This window comes from Drosophila pseudoobscura, chromosome 4 (genome assembly GCF_009870125.1).
Source record: "Drosophila pseudoobscura strain MV-25-SWS-2005 chromosome 4, UCI_Dpse_MV25, whole genome shotgun sequence".
Classification (NCBI taxonomy): Eukaryota; Metazoa; Arthropoda; class Insecta; order Diptera; family Drosophilidae; genus Drosophila; species Drosophila pseudoobscura.
In genome coordinates, this window is record NC_046681.1 from 22,775,636 (window position 1) to 22,793,878 (window position 18,243).

Genomic DNA, 18,243 nt, shown 5'->3' on the forward strand with positions numbered 1-18,243 from the left:
CATTCAAATTTAAATTTAAAAGTACAATACTTCCTTAAATTTAAAACGACTTCTTGTTCTCTTTTAATTTTTAGTCATTTTCTCATATGTTTATTTACAACAACTTAAGGCTAATTCGTATTTTGTTTGCTCTCGTTTCGATTATAATTAAATTTGGACTATAACTAATGGATGGAATGATCTAAGTATACCACAAAAAACAACGGGCGGGCGTCTTCGTCTCTCAATATCGATCGTGTCGGCTAGCATAATCTCGTTTCGGGTTCGTTCAATGCAAAACTAAAAACTAGGAAGTGAAGTGACGCTTAGGTGCAAATAGAGTATGAAGTGGAGCCAAACTCCTCACATAGCCGTCTCCAGGGGTTGACTGTGACTCCGTCCGTTCGTCTGCAGCGGTTGCAGTCCCCCGGAACCATCATCGTGATCGAAATCGGTCTCCAGCAGAGCCTCCGACTTGGATCGATGGTAAGAGTTGGTCACGGCCAGCGGCGAGGGCGTCGTGGGCGAGGACTCCTCGGAGGCCGTCTGGTAGACAGTCTTGGGCCGCGCCTGTGCCGTGGGCGCCGCAGGCGGTTGTGCCAACGGACGGGGTGTCCGGTAGTGTGATGTGGGCGCCTTGCTGCTTCTCACGGCCGTATAGTACGAGTCCGGACGCCGCATGTCCTGTTGCTGCTGCTGCGCCGTCTTGGCAGCAGGCACTGATGGCGCCGGGCGGTACAGCGATGACTCTGTGGAGTAGTTGAATTGATCCAACTTCTGGTCGAAGGGCAGCGACTCGCCGCTGCTCCTCTGTGGCATGAAGCTGCTGTGGGAGCTCCGCTGATACTCTGGCAGATTCTGCTTCAGTTCGCTGAGGAACGCCAGGCCGGGTTGGCCGCGTCTGCCTCGTGACACGCCGCCCGTGCTACTGCCACCTGTGTCCGTTCTCAAGGGTAGGGTACTGGCATTGCCGTAGTAATCGGAGCCCACCTCCTCTCCTTCCGCATCCGTTTGATGGATAATGGGCGTGTCCTCGGCCACACTGGTGCTAATTGAGTTTGCCCTGGTTCCGCCGCCATACGTGGAGTTATCCCGGAAGCCCTCGTTCCGGTAACTCAACTCAAAGGCATCCGATGGCTCGAGGGCCGCAGCGGCGGCTGCAGTGCGTGCCCGATGACCCGTGGCCTTGGAAATGGTGGCCACCTTATGGGGGGAGGAGGACTGCTGGTGATGATCCTGTGGCGCCTGCGCTGGCCTCAGGGCATTCTGATTCACGTACTCATTGTAGTGGGGCTTCTGTTCGTAGCCCTCGAAGCTGCCCGCCTCGGAGCTGAGGACACTCTTGTCCATGGAATCGATGGAACCGTTGGCCACCATCTGCTTGTAGTCCTGGCTCTTGGACAGAGTGCCATTGCTGGACATATTCTGATAACGATGATGATGAGGATGATGGAACCAAAGGGTAAGAAAAAACGAAACAAAAATCAACTTAAATTCAAACGAAAAGAAAGGGTTTCTGAAATCATACATAATTGGGTCGCCTTCGCAGTGATCCCTGGGGATCGATGCTGTTGAGACTCCGCAGACTCTGCCGGATGCTGTTCCTCCGTTGGAGGCGCTGCACATGACGATGCTTGGACTTGGCGAACCAGCAGAAGGCCACCAGAATGAGCAGGATGATGGCCAGCACAAAGGCCGAGATAATACTAATGGCAAAAATGTCAGCACGCCAGGACAAAGGATCAATGATCACCTAAGGAAAAAGGGATTCATGAATTAAGGCTCAGGATTCCCCCTGCTGAATAGACTTACTCTGGGATCCATTTCGCATATGAAGCCCCTTTCCTTGGCACAGTCTTCCACCTCGATCTCCCCGAACACGAAGCTCGTGCAGCGCTCGATGTGATTGTAGTCCTGTATCCACACCTTTTCGGGATACTTCAGATGCCGCATCTGGCTCTGCAGATACTTCCACAACGTGGTCTGATCCGTTCTGATAAACGGCATCGTGGAGTTCTCCGAGCGACAGAAGTCACGCGCCTCGTGGAAGGTCATTGGCGCCCCAACATAAATGAAGCAAGTGTCATGGACCAGACCCCAGCCCGGTGGACATTTGCCATCCAAAATGGTTTCATTGTTCATTTGGAAGGGCACGGCCAGCACTTCCAGCAGCATGGGATCATCTGGAAGGCATTCGAAGGGTTAAATATTCTTCAAAAAGGAGATATTTTCATACAAAAGCTAACCTGATTTATCTTTGATGCGTGACTGTACTGAAATAGTGTTATTGTAACTCCAATAGTTGTGACGGGCATCGATCCTCGAACTCCAGGTTTCAAAGGTCCTAGGGGTGAGATTTATACATTAGCAGGGGTTCTTAGAGGGTTTTTTATAGGTATATCTTACCTGTTTTCATAGTCAAAACTCATACTACAAATAGACATAGAAGAAAAATAGATCAAGGAAAGAAATTAGTAAAGTTCCCACAAAGAAGACCTAGAAGAAGAGCTCAGGAGTCGAGATATAAAGAAACTACTTATCGAATTATTTAGATATATAGAAAGAAGATTTCAAAAGAATAAAAGGACTAGAAAATCGACTCCTTTTGCTTAAGACTATATTAAATCGCATATTTACATGGAATTATTAACAGTCAGCAGTTCATAATCGTTCTCGTAGTTCTCAAAGATATTATCCACATATTGCTGACCTGCGGTGCCGGCCACAACCGTGGCCCTAGTCATCCAATTGGTGGCAACATTTCTACAAGGAAAGGATATATTTAAGTCAAAATTCTTTGAATATTATAAGCATATGATCGTTTACCTATAGAAACCATTATGGGCTGTGGTTTGATAGATCTGCAGGCGGACTTTCTCGAAACCAGAGACCTCCATGATGCGTCCGCCGATGTTGCTGTGGACATAGTTGTAGCTGAAGTTGGAGACCACTTGGCACAGCCTAATCACATCCTCATAGCCAGCCATGTTCTGGGCAAAGTAATTGCGATAGAGCTCCACTTCCTGGTAGGGAGACGACTGGCGTCCTTCCACATAAAGAGCGGGACGATTGCGATTCCTCATGAAGAGATTGTGATGGATGAAGCCTCTCAGGGATGTGGCGGAGCCACGCGAATCAGCGCGAATGCGTAGCCCGCCCTGGTTCTCCAAAAGGAGGTTGTTCTGCAAGAGGAGAGAGAGGAAGAGGGATCAGATATTGAGCTGGTTCAGTGACTAGTTTTACTCACCATAAAGTACATGGAGTTCATGTTCTGCACATCCAAATTCAGGGCCGAGGCGCAGGTGGAAAAGTTGCCATACAACTGGCGACAGTTCTTCTCAATACGATTTCCAATTAGGGTCAGTGTGGGGGTCACTTCACCCGCCGAGGCATAGCTAACAGCCCCCTTCATGGCACCCGAGATGTGTGTATCCGTGATGTTGTGCAGGGCATCGCGATCTGTAGCAAACCAAGGGTTAAAAGGGCCAATATATATGGGTATTCTAGAGCTTACTTTGTCCCAAAGTGGAGATGGGCACCGTGACCACTTCCGCTATAAAACCATGGGTTTCTGGGGCGCCACTCGCCACCAGCTGGAGACTCATCGTAGGTCCTTTGGTCTTGAAGAAGGATCGCTGGTTGCCCGTATCCGACTCGATCTTCCCCAGATACGTGGCCGTCACATTGTAGATATCGCCGTCGTACAACTTGATGAAGTCCGTCCTGCCGTAGAGCTTTGAGTGATTGAACAGATTGGACTGAAGCAGGCGGAATCCAATGGGTTTGGCGCGGAAGGCAGACGTGAAGATCTTCACACAGTTGACCGGATTATTGTCGTACTTGTAGTAGATGAGCATGCGTTCTTCGATGTCCAGCACCTTCTGGGGATCACAGATGTCCACCAACGAGAAGAGCTTGTAGGGAAGATCGAGATTTTTCAATGGCGAAAAGCTGGATTCATCGCTGTCCCGTCCCTCTCCAGTGAGCGAAACAATGCTGATGCCTGTTCCCAGGGTCTTGTTGATGTTCAGATGATTGAGATTGAGCTTGCCACTGGGCGCAATCAGATTGATGCCGTGATTGGCCGAGTTCTCGATGCTCACGGAACTTATGGTGGGATTCTTGTGGATGGCCTGTATGGCGGCTGCCTTGTGATTGTGCAGGATACCCGCCTGCTCGATCTTCACGTACTCCAATTGACTTTCCCTCAAAGGAAGACGGGCATGGGAGCGAGTGTTGTGCAGACGATGCTCGTATTGGATCTCCTCGAACTTTGAGTTGGCGAAACGTACCCCTCCCCAGTAGACCTCATCGTCGGCCACACTATTGCAGCTCACGAAGACATAGACATCGTCCCACTTGCACTCGTGACGGTGCCCGTAGAGCTGACCATTTAGCCGCTCTGCACAGTCCTCCATGCGCTCTTCATCGCCACGACACTCCAGGGGCTGCACCCAGGACCAAATGCGAGTCAGCGAGTTCGTGTGGAACTCAATGCGCCTGTCGTGGCCATAGTAGACATTCAGGGGATCGAAGCCCAGCTCCCGGCACACGACCTGGGCATTGCGTTCGGTGAAGCGACCATCGCATATGGGCACCCACTGCAGCGTCGTGTGATTAAAGTACTCCAGGAATCCCTCATTCAGGCCGAACAGTCCGTCCGCCTCCCCCGTGCAGTTGTTGGCACTGGTGCACAATCGAATGGAATCGAAATCGGTGAGAGCCGCACTCATATCCTCCAGGGCACGCTTCCGGGGCTGTGCCTCCACCATGGACTCGCGGGTGGCGTTCCGGAAGGGACGCATCACAATCGGCGACTCCTTGTAGCCAATGGCCATTAGAGTTCCAAGAACGAGGATACCCACATTCGGCTCAAACTCCATGGTCACGCCGTGATTAATGGTCAGGGTTTTGCCAGGCATCACTGTGATATCCGACGATATGTAGTAGGGAGAGCTCTGCTTGAGCAGCGTCAGATCCTTGTAGACCCTGCCGCCACGATACGTATAGAGATCGATCTCCTGGTCCTGATTGAAAGGCACCACCACGGAGACACTCGCGTCGTAGCTATCCTCGATCAAGAACGGCTGATATATCACATCCGCATGATCGTTCCAGTTGTCAAAGTCAAAGATCTTGGACTCTATATGGGCGGTGTCCCTGGTGCCCCACCAGTTCTCTCGGGCCTCAAAATAGTTGTTCAATCTGGCGGATCTGACACCCGCCACCAGGTTGTAGTCCATGTCGTTCTCTGCTATAAGATTTCGATAGAGTCTCACGTTCTGGACACCGTCCAAACGGATCACTGCGGTGGGCAGACGATGCTGTTTTCGCAGCTTCCTGACGGCCTTCAAATAGTGATGTCTGTAGTCGGCAGTGAAGGTGACAATCTTGTTGCCCTTGAAGCTGTTGTATTCTATGCTGGCGGGCACCTGTCCGATGATTTCGCTCAGCGAATCAGCCTTAAAGAGCAGCACAAACTTGGCATTGTTCGATTCAAAACGATTATTGTCGAATTTCAGACGTTTCTCCATGCCATCGAGGGCTATCAGAGCATTCGGACAATTGTTCTCCCTGAAGACATTCGAGGTGATATTGAACACGGTATAGTGGCCATGAACGGATATGTGAAAGTCGCGATTCCGCTGCCAGGTGCTGTTCCCAAAGTAAATGGAGTGCGTGAAGTTCTCGTTGTACTGCCAGACGTACGGCAGAGCCACCTGGAAGCCCCCATGGGTGTTCTGCTCCACGGTGGTGTCCTGTATCACATAATGGAAGAGATTGTTGGAAGAGCGCAGATCCTTGGACATCTGACGGATGCCATGACCGTTCTGGGAGATCAAAGAACCGTTCACGTGGATGGTGACCTCTGAGAGATTGCTGGATATCACGTCCCAAAAGGGTGACCGAATGAGAATCGCCTCGTGATCGTTGTAGCTCAGCTCCGAGTTGATCAGACGTATGGATTCATTGGCCTTCCGCAGATAGTTCTCTCCATTGTCCCCTATATAGCGGTTGTAGTAAATGCCCGTTATGCCCCTCAGATTCTTCTGGATCTTTGTGGATCGTATGAGGAGGGTGGGCACTGGTCCGCTGACAATCCGGTTACGTATGTTTTGAACGGGTGCCGTGACTGTACTCAGCATAAGGACAGCTCCACCCAGGGCGTGTAGGCCACTCTCGTAGTAAATAATGATGCCGTAGCTGCTGCTTGTCACGGGGAAGACATTCAGGTCGCGCTTCACCTGCCACAGATCGCTCCTTATATTCTCCGTTCGTGCATTCAAGATGCTGATGCTCTCCGTCGACAGATTGTGTATGGGATTGAGGAGTTGTATGCCTATCACGTAGCCCGCAGGGCACTGGACCACAATCTTCCGACTGATGGACTGTCCCAAGAGCTCCTCGGTGCGAATATACTTGTGCTCGAAGGTGCCCAGATCGATGTTGGCTATCTCATGGGGCAGCAAATAAGGATCGTAGTCTGTGTCGTAAGCGTTGAAGTCCGTGGCCATGCTGAACCATCCGCCGATCTCCTTCTGATCGAGTGCTGAGATCACCGCATCGTGGGTGATGCCACTGCCACGATTCTCCTTGATGATGGACCCGGAGATGCGGAAATCCAACTGCTTGAAGCTGATGCCGCTACCCTGATTGCCAGAGAACTCCGAGTTCTTGATGTTGTTCACCGACTTGCCAGCATAAATGTCCGCATAGATGATGCCCAGACCATCCTGAAGATTGTTCACCACTCGCACGTTCTCCAGATTGTGACGGGCATGATCCATTTGCACGGCCGGCCGGAAGGCATTCGTGGTGTAGTCGAAGAGTCCTGCTTTCTCGACGGTCACATACTGAAGGTCTGCTCTCTCCGCGAGCATGCTGAAGCGTACGCCCGCCCAGGCACCCTCGTAGCACCGCAAACCCACGTCGTTTTCATGGCTGCACGTGTTCTCGAACTCGTACTCCGCCCTGCACTTTGTGACGTCTTTATCCTGAAGTGTGCACCGCACATTGGCCACCAGGATGTCCTCGGAGGTGCCTGCACTCGGCAGCTGTGAGCGAAGTAGTCGCCAATCCTGGGGATTCAGGGAGTAACCCAATTGGTGGCACACCAAAGCAGCGTTCAGCACACTCCAGCCATAATCACAGACGGTGCCCCAGCGCCCCTTGATGTACATCTGTAGCCTTCCCTCATTGGCGCCCGCACCACCCACAAGACGCACCGGAATCCTGGGGACGCCATCGGAGGGAATGACCTCCGTTTCCATGTCAATGGCCTCCGTTTCGCTGTCCAAATCGACGGTCTCCGTATCGTTGTGCTCCCCAATGATGGTCTCCCTTTTGAGGGTGAAGAGTATGTCGTCGGGTCGGCGACCTCTTGCCTCCAGTTTGCCTGCCACCATCATGCCGACACTGGGCTCGAATCTCAGCGTAGTTCCTGGCTGGAGAATGAGCTTTCCTCCTGGCCGAATGTTGATGTCCTTGGTGACCGTGTAAGTGCCTGCCGGGACCATATCCTGGCCATCCACCTCGCCCCCGATGACATCGCTGCCTTCGTGAAAGAATCGCGGCACCACAGTCGACACAGTGATCATGGCAGTGGATCCAGGATTAGAGCTGTGCAGCAGGTAGGGAATGTAGTTGATCTTTGCCAGATTATAGCGATCATTGCGATGGAAGAGTCTCGCATAGATGCGGTTCTCGTCGGTGTGTCCGAGCCAGTTGCAGGTGGCATTAATGATCTTGCTCTGGTCCGTCAGCTGTGAGCCAATCTCGTACATGGAGTCTAGATTGTGGAGGATATTCCGGAAGATGTCCACATTGCTGGAGCCCACAACCACAGGAGCTGCCACCCGGGATCTGGGATTGAGTCTGCCCGCACCGTCAGAACCCTCACTGCCAGCAATCAGCGGTCCAAAGGCCTCCGTAATGTTGTTGCTCCGCACGAAGTTCCGCGTGAAGAGAATGTACTGCACCTCTGCTCGGCTGTAGGGCGACAGACCCAAGGACACCACGTGGACACCACTGTTCCGCATGAAGTAATTGCTTTGAATGATTAGCTTTACGGGGAAATAGTTGAACTCCGGATAAATGTAATCGTTGTTCACATAGAGACATCCGTAGGAGCCAAAGCGGAACACGTTGAACTCGATCCGTCCCTGGAGATTCAGGGCGGGACTTAGGTTTATGGAGTTTGCTTGCGAGTACTTGAACTGATTGTGTCCCAGCTGGAGCTGCATGTTCGGCAGACCATTGGCCGTGGCCTGGTAGCAGGACTCGATGAAGACATCGTTCTGCTGGCTCCCGTTGAAGCTGTTGCCGGTGATGTTCACCCAAATGGGGCGGCAAAAGTTGCCATGGAATACACCCGTCTCCAGGTTCCCTCCTATCTGGGAGTACTCCACCACGCTGGTCTGATTGAAGGGTATGTACTCCACTCGATCGATTTCCGTGGTGTGATTCAGCCATGTGGCCACTCCATAGCCCTTGTTCGCCGTCAGCGCTGACCGCGAGATGTTCCTGTTTCCTCCATAATACGTGATGTTCACACCGGCTCCATTGTTGAAGCTGATGTTGGAGCTGGTGATGTTCACATCTCCGGCACCGCTGGTCACATGCACACCCGCCACATGGCCATTGCCGGAGACGGAGCTGCTGTGGACGTGTATCTTCGAGCGGATGTTGTCGATGGCCACGCCACGGCCGCCATTATCCTCCACGGTGGATTGGGAAACCTTCAGATCGTAGGCCACTGAGTCGCCGGAGGTGATCCGGAAGTAGCCATTCATCTCCTGCCTGGCATCGGCACGTATCCGGACAAACATCTTCTCCCTGGTGGTGGTCACACTCTGTGGCCGCGTGGAGTTTCTCGCCTGCCACTGGAACAGCAGTCGATCGTTGGTGGAGGCTCCGTCGTAGATCTCCACGGTGGCCGTCTCGTTTTGCATCAGGACAAAGTGCTCGAAGTGTAGGGTCAACAGGTAACCGGGACGCGTGAAGAAGTACTTGCCGCACTCCTTGGCCGAGCCGGCATAGTATTTCTGGGTGAAGGACAGCGAAATGGGGTACGTTTGCCCCGAGGTCGTGGGCAGCGTGCAAAAGTCATAGATGCTCGCCCGGTCCTTCCGCTCTGTGCCGCGCAGATCGTGGCCCACATATTTGACACCGTCTGCCGCATTGTCCACAATCGAACAGCCATCGAGCTGCACCAATCCCTGGCTGGAATTGACAAACACTCCGATGCCGTTGCTCTTTCGGACGGTGACATTCTGCAGGTGGAATCCTGCCCACGGAAGGGTGCTGTTGAATCCCGTGTAGGCCGAGTGACTGATCACCACATGCTCCATTTGCGGGGGCAAACCCTGGACCTCTACAGCGGATTTCGCACTGAAACCCTCGCCGTTTCCTGCTCGTATTATGTCCACATACTTCAGACGTGATTCCGAACGGGCAGCGTACACGGTGTTGTCCCTTCCCAGGGCCTTTGTGGATGGTGCATTATCGAAGTAGATGCCACGCCAATGTCCCAGGGGCTCGGCATGAACCGGCTGGCACTGGATACCCAAGTCGTTGTGGTAATCGCAGGCTCCGGCTCCCATCTGCCGGGTGCTCCAGGCACAGTCCACCAGCTGGTTCTCTCCTCCCCGACACTTGGGCTGCTCGTAAAGCAGTCGCGGATAGTATCCTGGCGTCCTTTCCACCCAGTTCCAGAAGCGACCGCCTCTATAGCCCAACTGCTTGCAGGCCACACCATAATCGGCCAGGGTCCAACTGGAAATGGAATGTATTTATTACTATGATATTTGGGGACTTTTATTAGCCTGTTTTGGCCTACTTTCTAGAGTTGGAGCACACTGATCGCCAGGCACCTTTGTGGTACAGCTGCAGTCTTCCCTCGACGGGAGTGGGTCCATCTACCAGACGTATGCCCTTCTCCTGGTCATCGGGCAGCTCCATTTTATAGTTTGCTGTATTGCTCTGGGACTTCAGCACAATTCTTTCTGTTGGGGTGCCCTGGAAAGGAAAGTAACAATTAATAACAATTCGGAAGCTGTGAAGAATCAAAGTTTTGGGCGTGGAAAAAAGTCTACAATTAGTACAAATATATCCTTTAATTCTGAAAACTATGGAGTACACAGATTCAAAGGAAACTCAAGCTATTATCCAGTTATATGGATAAATATATATAATATTTAAGGAAATTACAGAATTTATTGCGTTACAAGTTAAAGACCACTTTTCGGGCTTAAAAAAATTAGGTAATCTATAGAAAACTGATTAATTTATTAAAAAATTTTTATTATTTTTTTTTAACGTTTGTGGAAAATCTTTTAAAAACCAGGAGACTGGAGACACCCCAACTCTTTAGCCCTCTATATGTAAGAGATAGAAATTCAATCCAACATATAAAATACTCAATAGATATTGAAACCAAATCAATTCTGAAATTATTCCAATTAAACCCATTTCTTTCTAGGGTAAAATGCTCATCGGACATGGAATATTTAAGACTTATCTCGCAATCTTATGGTAAGATTTTATTTTTACTACCTTTAATTACCTTCCCAAATATTTGTGTTTCTTCCCACCAAAAAAAAAAGCTTTAAAAACGAGTAATTTGCTTAGAAAAAAACTCATAAAATTATGAAAACGTGCGACCTCTGGAAACTGTATCTGTATCTCTGTTATTAACTCTCTTCTTTGACGCTTTTGTGTGGTTTCATTCCCAGTTGGCGCACACATTTTCACTTTTGACTTTTCTGCTCTCACGAGACTTGCAATTATTTTCATTTTCAATTATGATATCTTCTCGCCATTTGGCCTTCGTTTGCCAATGAAAATCATTTGGAAAAATACGTAGTATACATCATCATCATCAATTAACACCTATGCAGTGTCTATCAAGAAGATCTTCAATATATGGAGAGATATCTCTTTTGAGACAGACAGTCGCCCACCCCAAGAAAAGTTAATTTTCTTTAATTAAAGACAAACACCATTGAACTCTTAACCCACAAAAGAACACATGACTCACGGCTGTTTTGCATATCCCCAAAAAAAAAATAAATAAATAAAAGTGTGAAAAAGTAGTTCAATATTTTTGGAAGATCATCTCAAGAATGGGAGGAGCTCAGAGCTAGAGAGCGAGAGCTAATTTAATCATTTCCCTTTGGGTCTATGGTTTATGAATTTGTCAATTATGCGACTCCGACATTCACTTAAATCTAATTAACCCCTAATGACCCCCTGACCGCTGATTAAGCGGCTCTCAAAGAACGGAACAACATGCAAAGTGAATGCAACCATGGCTCTTTGATATGAGAACGGTAATTGGAAGGAAGTCGTTTGTCGCCTGAACTTGGTGACCCACTTGCCACATGCCACAGCCACAGTCACAGCCCCGGCCATTGCGCATGCCCTGACGCCCTAACCTACCACTACTTGCGGCCCGTGCTCTCGCTCCATATGGAATTTGGATCTCCCCCTCTCGAACAATGTGTAAATCAGACAATCGCAATCTTATCGCCCCTCCGATAGAGTCAACATTGAGAGAACTCCGCTACGACAGTGGTGTGTGGGGCTTATCTATCATTTGGGTTACTCATTCGACGGGCAGGTTCCTCTGATAGCAACAGGTGCCCCTCGCTTAATCATTCGCAAAACGGTGCCTACAGGTGCCTACGGGAATGATAGCAAAGCTGATTCGAGGAGTACCCTGCAGTTGGGAAATAGACTAAACTAAAGAAATCTAAACATATTTATGGATCGTAGAAGCAAGAAGATCTTAGTTTCCATTTAGACTTGCAAAAGAACCTTAAATAATTTGAATATAATACAACTTCTTTGGATTTCTATCATATTATTTTTGAATTCTATTATATTTTAAAGATATTAAAAATACTCAATATTAAAAGAAAAGACTTCAATAAGATATTTCTTTCCTTAAATCAAAGAAACTAAACAAGAAAAGAAAAATAAAGAAACAAATTTTCCACTCAATCAAAAATATTTGAATTAAACCAAGAAAATCTACCTAATCTCCAACCATTCCTCCCACTATCCCATCAAAACCCAATATCTAAACGGAAAGGGTATAAATAAATAAAGACCTCAATTTCAAAGGCTCATTGGTATATTCCTTATATTCCATTCAAAACTTACCACTGCCTGGAGAACTCCCTTTATTTTGAGGCCCTTGGTGGGGGCAAACTCAATGGTGACCCCCGGCTCGATGGTCAGGCGTGCTCCGCGCATCACTTCGAGGTCGTCGCGCGCCAGGTACGGGCTCTCGCTGCGCCGGAGAGTGCGCTCGCTGAGGATTTCGCCACCCTGCAGCTCCGTGTACGATGATGTCAGCGGGACTGGCGTCGACAGAGGCGGCGGCGGCGGCGGCGTCATGGTGGCGTCTCCCGAATGTGCCCTTGTGGCGGGTAGAAGTTGTGTGGCGCCATCGAGACTGGCGAACTCGATATCATTCTCCTGCAGCAGCTCCACCTCCGTGTCTGCTGGGGGCAGCCCCTGTTGGGGCTGTTGGGCGCGACCCAGTTGGCACGAGGACAACAGCAGCAGGGCCCCCAGCAGCAGGAGCCATATGTTGTTGCTGCCCCATTGTGGGGCAGTGGGCGGCAGGCAGTGTTTTTGTTGACTTTGTGATTTGTGACAGTTCGTTTTATGTCGTTGCAGCTTCATTTGTGCATTGTTTTTATATCACTTTTCCTTATCGTTGAATATCGTTTAATTTCGCGTTAAATTATTTATTGCACTAAACTATTTTTTTTACATATTTTCCATGGCAGTTGGATTGTTGTTTAAAAAGCTGGATGGAGTAAAGGGAATAAAATATTTAATATTTTTTTTTATAATTTTTGGTTACATTTAACTGAAATATTTTTTATTTTTCATACACTTTCATATAATTAGCATACATATTTTGTTGGGTATTATTTTTGTTCATATTTTTATGGTTTCGTAAACTTATTTGAACTTAATTTGTAGCTTTAATTGTTTTATTTGAAAATTTGAACACTTTTTAAACTTTTAAATGTCGTTTAAACGTGTATTTTGTGACTTCTCAATTGCATTCGATTTTTTTCTTATTTTCTTTATAATTTATTTTCCATCGAAAATTTATTGTTTAGTTTCAAAATAATTTTAAAATTTATTTAGTCACACTTTCTGTTAATTCTCATATTAATTTGTAAAAAATGTTCCTTTTTTATAAAGGAAAATCACATAAATAACTTTATACGTTCAATTTTTTCGGCTTTTTTCACCGAATTTTCTCTCAAAGTTCCCAGTTTTCTTTTTTTTCCTAACAATTTTCCCACTTTTTATATTAATTTATATTTCCATGCATTCTTCCATCAGTTAACACCTCACAACATTCTCTGCTGGGGAGCTCTATGTTTTTCCTCTCGAAGATTTCCCAACCGAAACCTGAGAATTTTGTGGCAAGAGGCCGTCGTCGTCTCTTGCATTGTTAACAACTCTGATAAGCCGCAACGGAAAACAGGGCCCGAAAATATTACCAATCCCACAGAACAACAAACACACACAAAAAGCCACAACACACAAATACCAATGCACTCCCCAACCCCCTTCCGCTCCCCCCGCTAACCCACTCACGCAGCTTTTGTTTGTATCGTGCCTTAACAAAAAAAAAAACACGTCTATACGCAAAGAACCGTTAGCAGCGACTGTGACGACTGAGCTCCAAGAGGGTTTCCATATATTATATTACGTGCATTGCAGAAAGAGAGACAGAGAGAGAGCGAGCGACTGAGTGGGGGCACAACAAGGCAGAGAGACAGAGAAAGAGATAGAGGGGGAGAGAGAGCGAAAGAGCGGAGTGGACGCCAAGCAACCGAACAAAACAACAACATGTTAAATATTGTAGACCCCCACCCCCCTCTCGCTCACCAACGCTTTTATAAAATAACTGTAAATGTGTAGGCATTTCATTCATGCCAGAAAGAGAGCCACCGAATAAAGAGAGTAGCCAGAGCGAGAGCGACGCACGCACTGCAAGTATTTTTTTTTGGTATACCCTACCCGAAAGGGTATTACTGTTTTCCGAAGAGTTTTGTAAGGGAGAGAAGAAAACGGTTTAGCGAAGAAGTACGACTTTTAGGGCACACAAAATTAGACTAAAACTTGGAATAGGTTTTTTTTTTATACAGGAAGTGTGCTTCAAGTAAAGTCCTTTGAAATTAGATCACAAATTAATGTATGCTTCACAGAAATCGATCGAATATGATGGATCGAATGGGAAATACGATCGTCGATAGTAAAATATATGTGAGAAATTCCAACATCCTTAACTTCATAGCTAATAATCTCAAAATCATGTCATAGGTCCCTAGAAGATATCCGTCTTATAGCAAGTATTTGTATACCTTAAATATAGTTTTTGCTAAAGATTAATCCAAATAAACTCCAATACTTATAGTTTAGGGATTATTTTCATAGCTATAAAAGTTTGATCAATATTCTAGGGGAGTTTCCCCTTCCCAAATCATATAAAAGATCAATCTGCAAGGGTATCCGAGAGCTTTGTTCCTCGAGATCTGACGCTTCTCTGTTGTTTCTGTCTGTTTTCTTGTTTCTACTGCATCTTCTCCTTCGTCTTCTTTGTGGCGTTACGTGTGCGTAAGAAAGAAGAAAGCATTTCCACCTCTGACAACTCCCCCAACTCCATCTGCACACCCCCCTACCCCCTACTCCTAGGTATCTTTTGGGGCAACCAGCATTTTACATTTATCGAATATGCAAAGTGGCTTGGAGGCAAGCGATGCGTGTGTGGATTGTATCTTTTCTTGGATGTGACTCAACTGCAAGCGATGCAAGTCGTTGACGTTGAACGTTGACGTTGAACGTTGTTACTGCCGTTGCCGTTGCTGTTGCAGTGACTGCGTTTTGAAGTGCATTCAAAAGTTTATTGTCTGCCTTTTTATGGGTTTATTAACTTTAGTTTGGTTTGGCATTTTGCGCTCAACACAAAAGCCAAGTGAACGTTAAGAGGGGATCCGGGAGTGGGACTAGGCCTGCTCTTACTCCTGACTAGTATTTTATGGCATGGATATGCATTTCTTTTTTACCAGAGTGACCATTAATTTTGGAACAATCTGTAAAAAGTTTTTAACAATCTATTAAGTGCTTTAATGGGACTTTTTGATTGGTATTAGGTGCTAAAAGCAATTCACTTTCTGATGAAATTAGTGAAATGACACAAAGGATATATTGATTGAACTTTTTACTTGAATCTTTGGGGTATTAATGAGGTAAATTCCATACATCTCTGTAAAGAGATCAGAAATCTGTTCCAAAGAAATTCAAGAAAAATATCCAAATACTTTAATAATTTTGAAAAAATATCTGTAGTTCTTCAAAACACGAAAGTTCTTCAAAGCCTCCAAGAAAACTTTATTACCATAATCCTACAGATAAAATTATCTTTTATCACAACTAATTTTGTACCCTAATAACACCGTTGCAGCCTTGGTTCTATTTATTATTCAAATACTATCATATTTCGACTCTTGTAAAACCTCAAAATTCCCGTAGTTATCTTCTATTCCGTGTCTTTCTAGTTCGAGCTTTCACTCAGTGGGTTGGCCATTCGAAAGGGTTTTCCTGCTGTGCGGCTGTTTTTGACCAATTTTACAGCAATTTAATTTAGTTTCCGTTCTTTCAGAGGTTCAACAACCCGTTGGACCACATTTGTGGCCACCATTCAATTACCTAAACAATTTTATGGTAGCTTGAGGCTCGTTCCCCGCCTCATCATTGTTCAATTTGCTTTCGCTTTGTTTCTATTTTGCTTTAAACTCGAATTTGCATCTAGTATTTGTTAGTCATTAGCCGGCATCAATGAGATGAGCGCCGCATGACTAATACAACCCACAATAAGTCACCTAATGCTATCTCTATCTTTATCGGTATGTAGTAGTATGTGCTCTCTCTCTCTCTCTCTCACTCTTTCATTCAGCCATTGATGATGTGACTTGATGCTTAAAATGGTGATAAGATTGACCAGCAAGCTTTTGATACCCTGCCGGAGGGCAAGGGTATATTGTGGGGGGATTTTCTGTTTGACAAGGAAACCCTCTTCAAGAGGGTATCTTTTAATGACTATCTGGCTACCTTTCTGTATGTCTTTTTTGATGTGAAAGTGGTAATTGTGGTTCTGTGTTACCTCCGAGAGAAGAGATAATAGTTTTGGTATATCATTGCCCAGAACATCGGAATTCGGATTGGAAATCTGTGCTTACTGTCGATATAGAGAATTTGAGCTAAAATCAAAAAATACTAGCTGTAGTCCTTCAATGCTAGAGTTTTGTATGATTCCTGGGTGCCATTTCTGGTGAAAATGCAAAAGTTTTCACATTTTACGAGATATCAAAAGCACCAACTAATGGACATCCCTTGGTCGCAATACTTTTCTATACCTTAAACACTGTCTTTGTTTTTTATTATGTTCTATTATAGATATTTTTGTATCTAGGGGAATTTATGGGCTCCACCACAAAATGCACTGAGAATATCTATTGTACTATTTTGCGTTGCTGGTCATCTTATCTATAAGAACGTATTCCGAATGATTGATAATGTCCGACTTCCTTTCACGTAAGCGAAATGAACTTTTAATTCCTGTAACCGAGGGGTGACGAGGGGCGAGGGGCGAGGGGCGGCGCGTCATCGGCCTGCTTCCTATACACAATTTCCGATGAGTAATAATGTAGAACGGAAGTAACAGAGGAACTTACAGAGGTGCAACCTGTCTCTCTTTAGAAAAAAGAGAGGGCTAGAGAGAGGGCTAGAGAGAGAGGGAGCGAGGCAAGTGCAACAAAAACGTTGCGGCTGGCTGAACGCATTTGCACAGTTGAAGTTGCAGTTTATTGGCCACAGAAATTGGCATAGATGTTGGTGGATCGGATGTGGCAATTAGGCACTGAACAAAAAAAAAACAACAACCGTCGTCCACAAAACGCAAGAAAGCGTGCAACGCGCCGAAGAAGAGGTAAAAGCAGTTCGCAGCAGAATTCTCAAGTTGGGGTCTCGAACAGCAATCTTTACACATGGCTGCTCTGAGACCCACTCTAGTCTCTACCAATCCATAGTGTTCCCCTCTAAGAATAACGAATATATCTCGAGTCGAAACCAAAGCCAAGAACCCAATCTCTTTTGGCCAGAACCCGCCGTCTTGGTAATGCCTCTGTTTTTCTCCCTCTTGTAGGTTTTCTTTGTGTACTCCGCGCACTGGTATCTGGCACTGTGTGTGTGTGTGTATGTGTGTGTGTTTGGTAACACTTTTTGGCCAAGCCAATACCAACACAACCTCACTTTTTGGAAGCTTTTAGGCTTTTTTCGCATTCGTGCACACGATATTTTCCTCAAATTGTTGAAGTTTTCACAGTTTTATACACTTTTAATTCATTATTTTGCATTTTTGTTCACAATTTCGATCGGATCTGAGGGCTTTATCGCAACGACGCTATTCGCTTTGGCGTTTAAGGCGCGGTCAAGAGTGATCTTTCGCTCGCACACACTCACACACTTACACAAAGCTCGAGTGTACGTATACGTATACGTATACGTGACAAGCTACTACAATGAAAAGCACCGTTGAGATCAATATATCCAGAGCGCACACGTCTTCTCGGTCGCGTCGTCGTACACCTTCTGAATTGTGGCCGAGACTTGAATTTGGAGAGCTCCGTGGAGCGCCGCTGAGCACGCTGAGTCGCCCCGAGAGGCGTCGCAGTATATTGTACATATGTATGTGCCGGAGAAGCTTTCGTACGGCCAGAGCGCAAAATGTAAATGGCTCGGAGGTGAGAGAGAGAGAGGTCTCTGGCGCTGCGTTGCTCTCGAGTTACCTTGGCCGAAATGTCATCAGTGGCGACCGCAGAGGCAGTGGCAGAAACCAGTAACAGCCGCAGCAACAGTGCCAGTGGTTGTACTTGTTGCTTCTTAACATTCGTGGGCGTTGCATTCAAAATTAAAGATCTACCTAGATCCTCATCAGAGGACGAGGTGACCAGAACTATATTTCAAGTAGAAAATGTACTTAAACGAAATCAATTAAAGCTGCATTAAAGCGGAACAGAATGCCGCATTCATCGATATTTTTCGTTTTTAAATCGAACGGCAGAAAAACACGTTTAGCGGTTAAGCATGTAGCGGTTCCTTCGAATCGCGATCGTCGAGAGTTATCGAGAACTAGTAGTTCGGTTCGTGGTTTGTGAGTTCAGACAAAAC

The 18,243-nt window shown here is 46.7% G+C and overlaps 1 protein-coding gene across 4 annotated transcripts; it reads right to left on the reverse strand.

Moving 5' to 3' along the window:
* Window positions 1-56: 56 nt before the first annotated feature.
* On the reverse strand, window positions 57-17,685 carry bark (protein bark beetle). 4 transcript variants are annotated; one of them, XM_001356637.4, is made up of 12 exons: window positions 17,544-17,685; window positions 12,145-12,799; window positions 9,818-9,996; window positions 3,494-9,753; window positions 3,227-3,438; window positions 2,806-3,161; window positions 2,617-2,742; window positions 2,386-2,409; window positions 2,226-2,323; window positions 1,792-2,162; window positions 1,508-1,732; window positions 57-1,404 (listed from the first exon to the last, which is right to left on the reverse strand). In XM_001356637.4, exons 2-12 carry the CDS (start codon window positions 12,670-12,672, stop codon window positions 343-345), a joined length of 9,441 nt encoding a protein of 3,146 aa, XP_001356673.4. In that variant the 5' UTR covers window positions 12,673-12,799; window positions 17,544-17,685; the 3' UTR covers window positions 57-342. The 4 variants fall into 4 exon arrangements, with proteins under 4 accessions (XP_001356673.4, XP_033235621.1, XP_033235620.1 ...); XM_033379730.1 differs by having other exon boundaries at window positions 17,606-17,656; XM_033379729.1 differs by lacking the exon at window positions 17,544-17,685 and adding an exon at window positions 13,609-13,686.
* Between the last annotated feature and the right edge of the window lie 558 nt (window positions 17,686-18,243).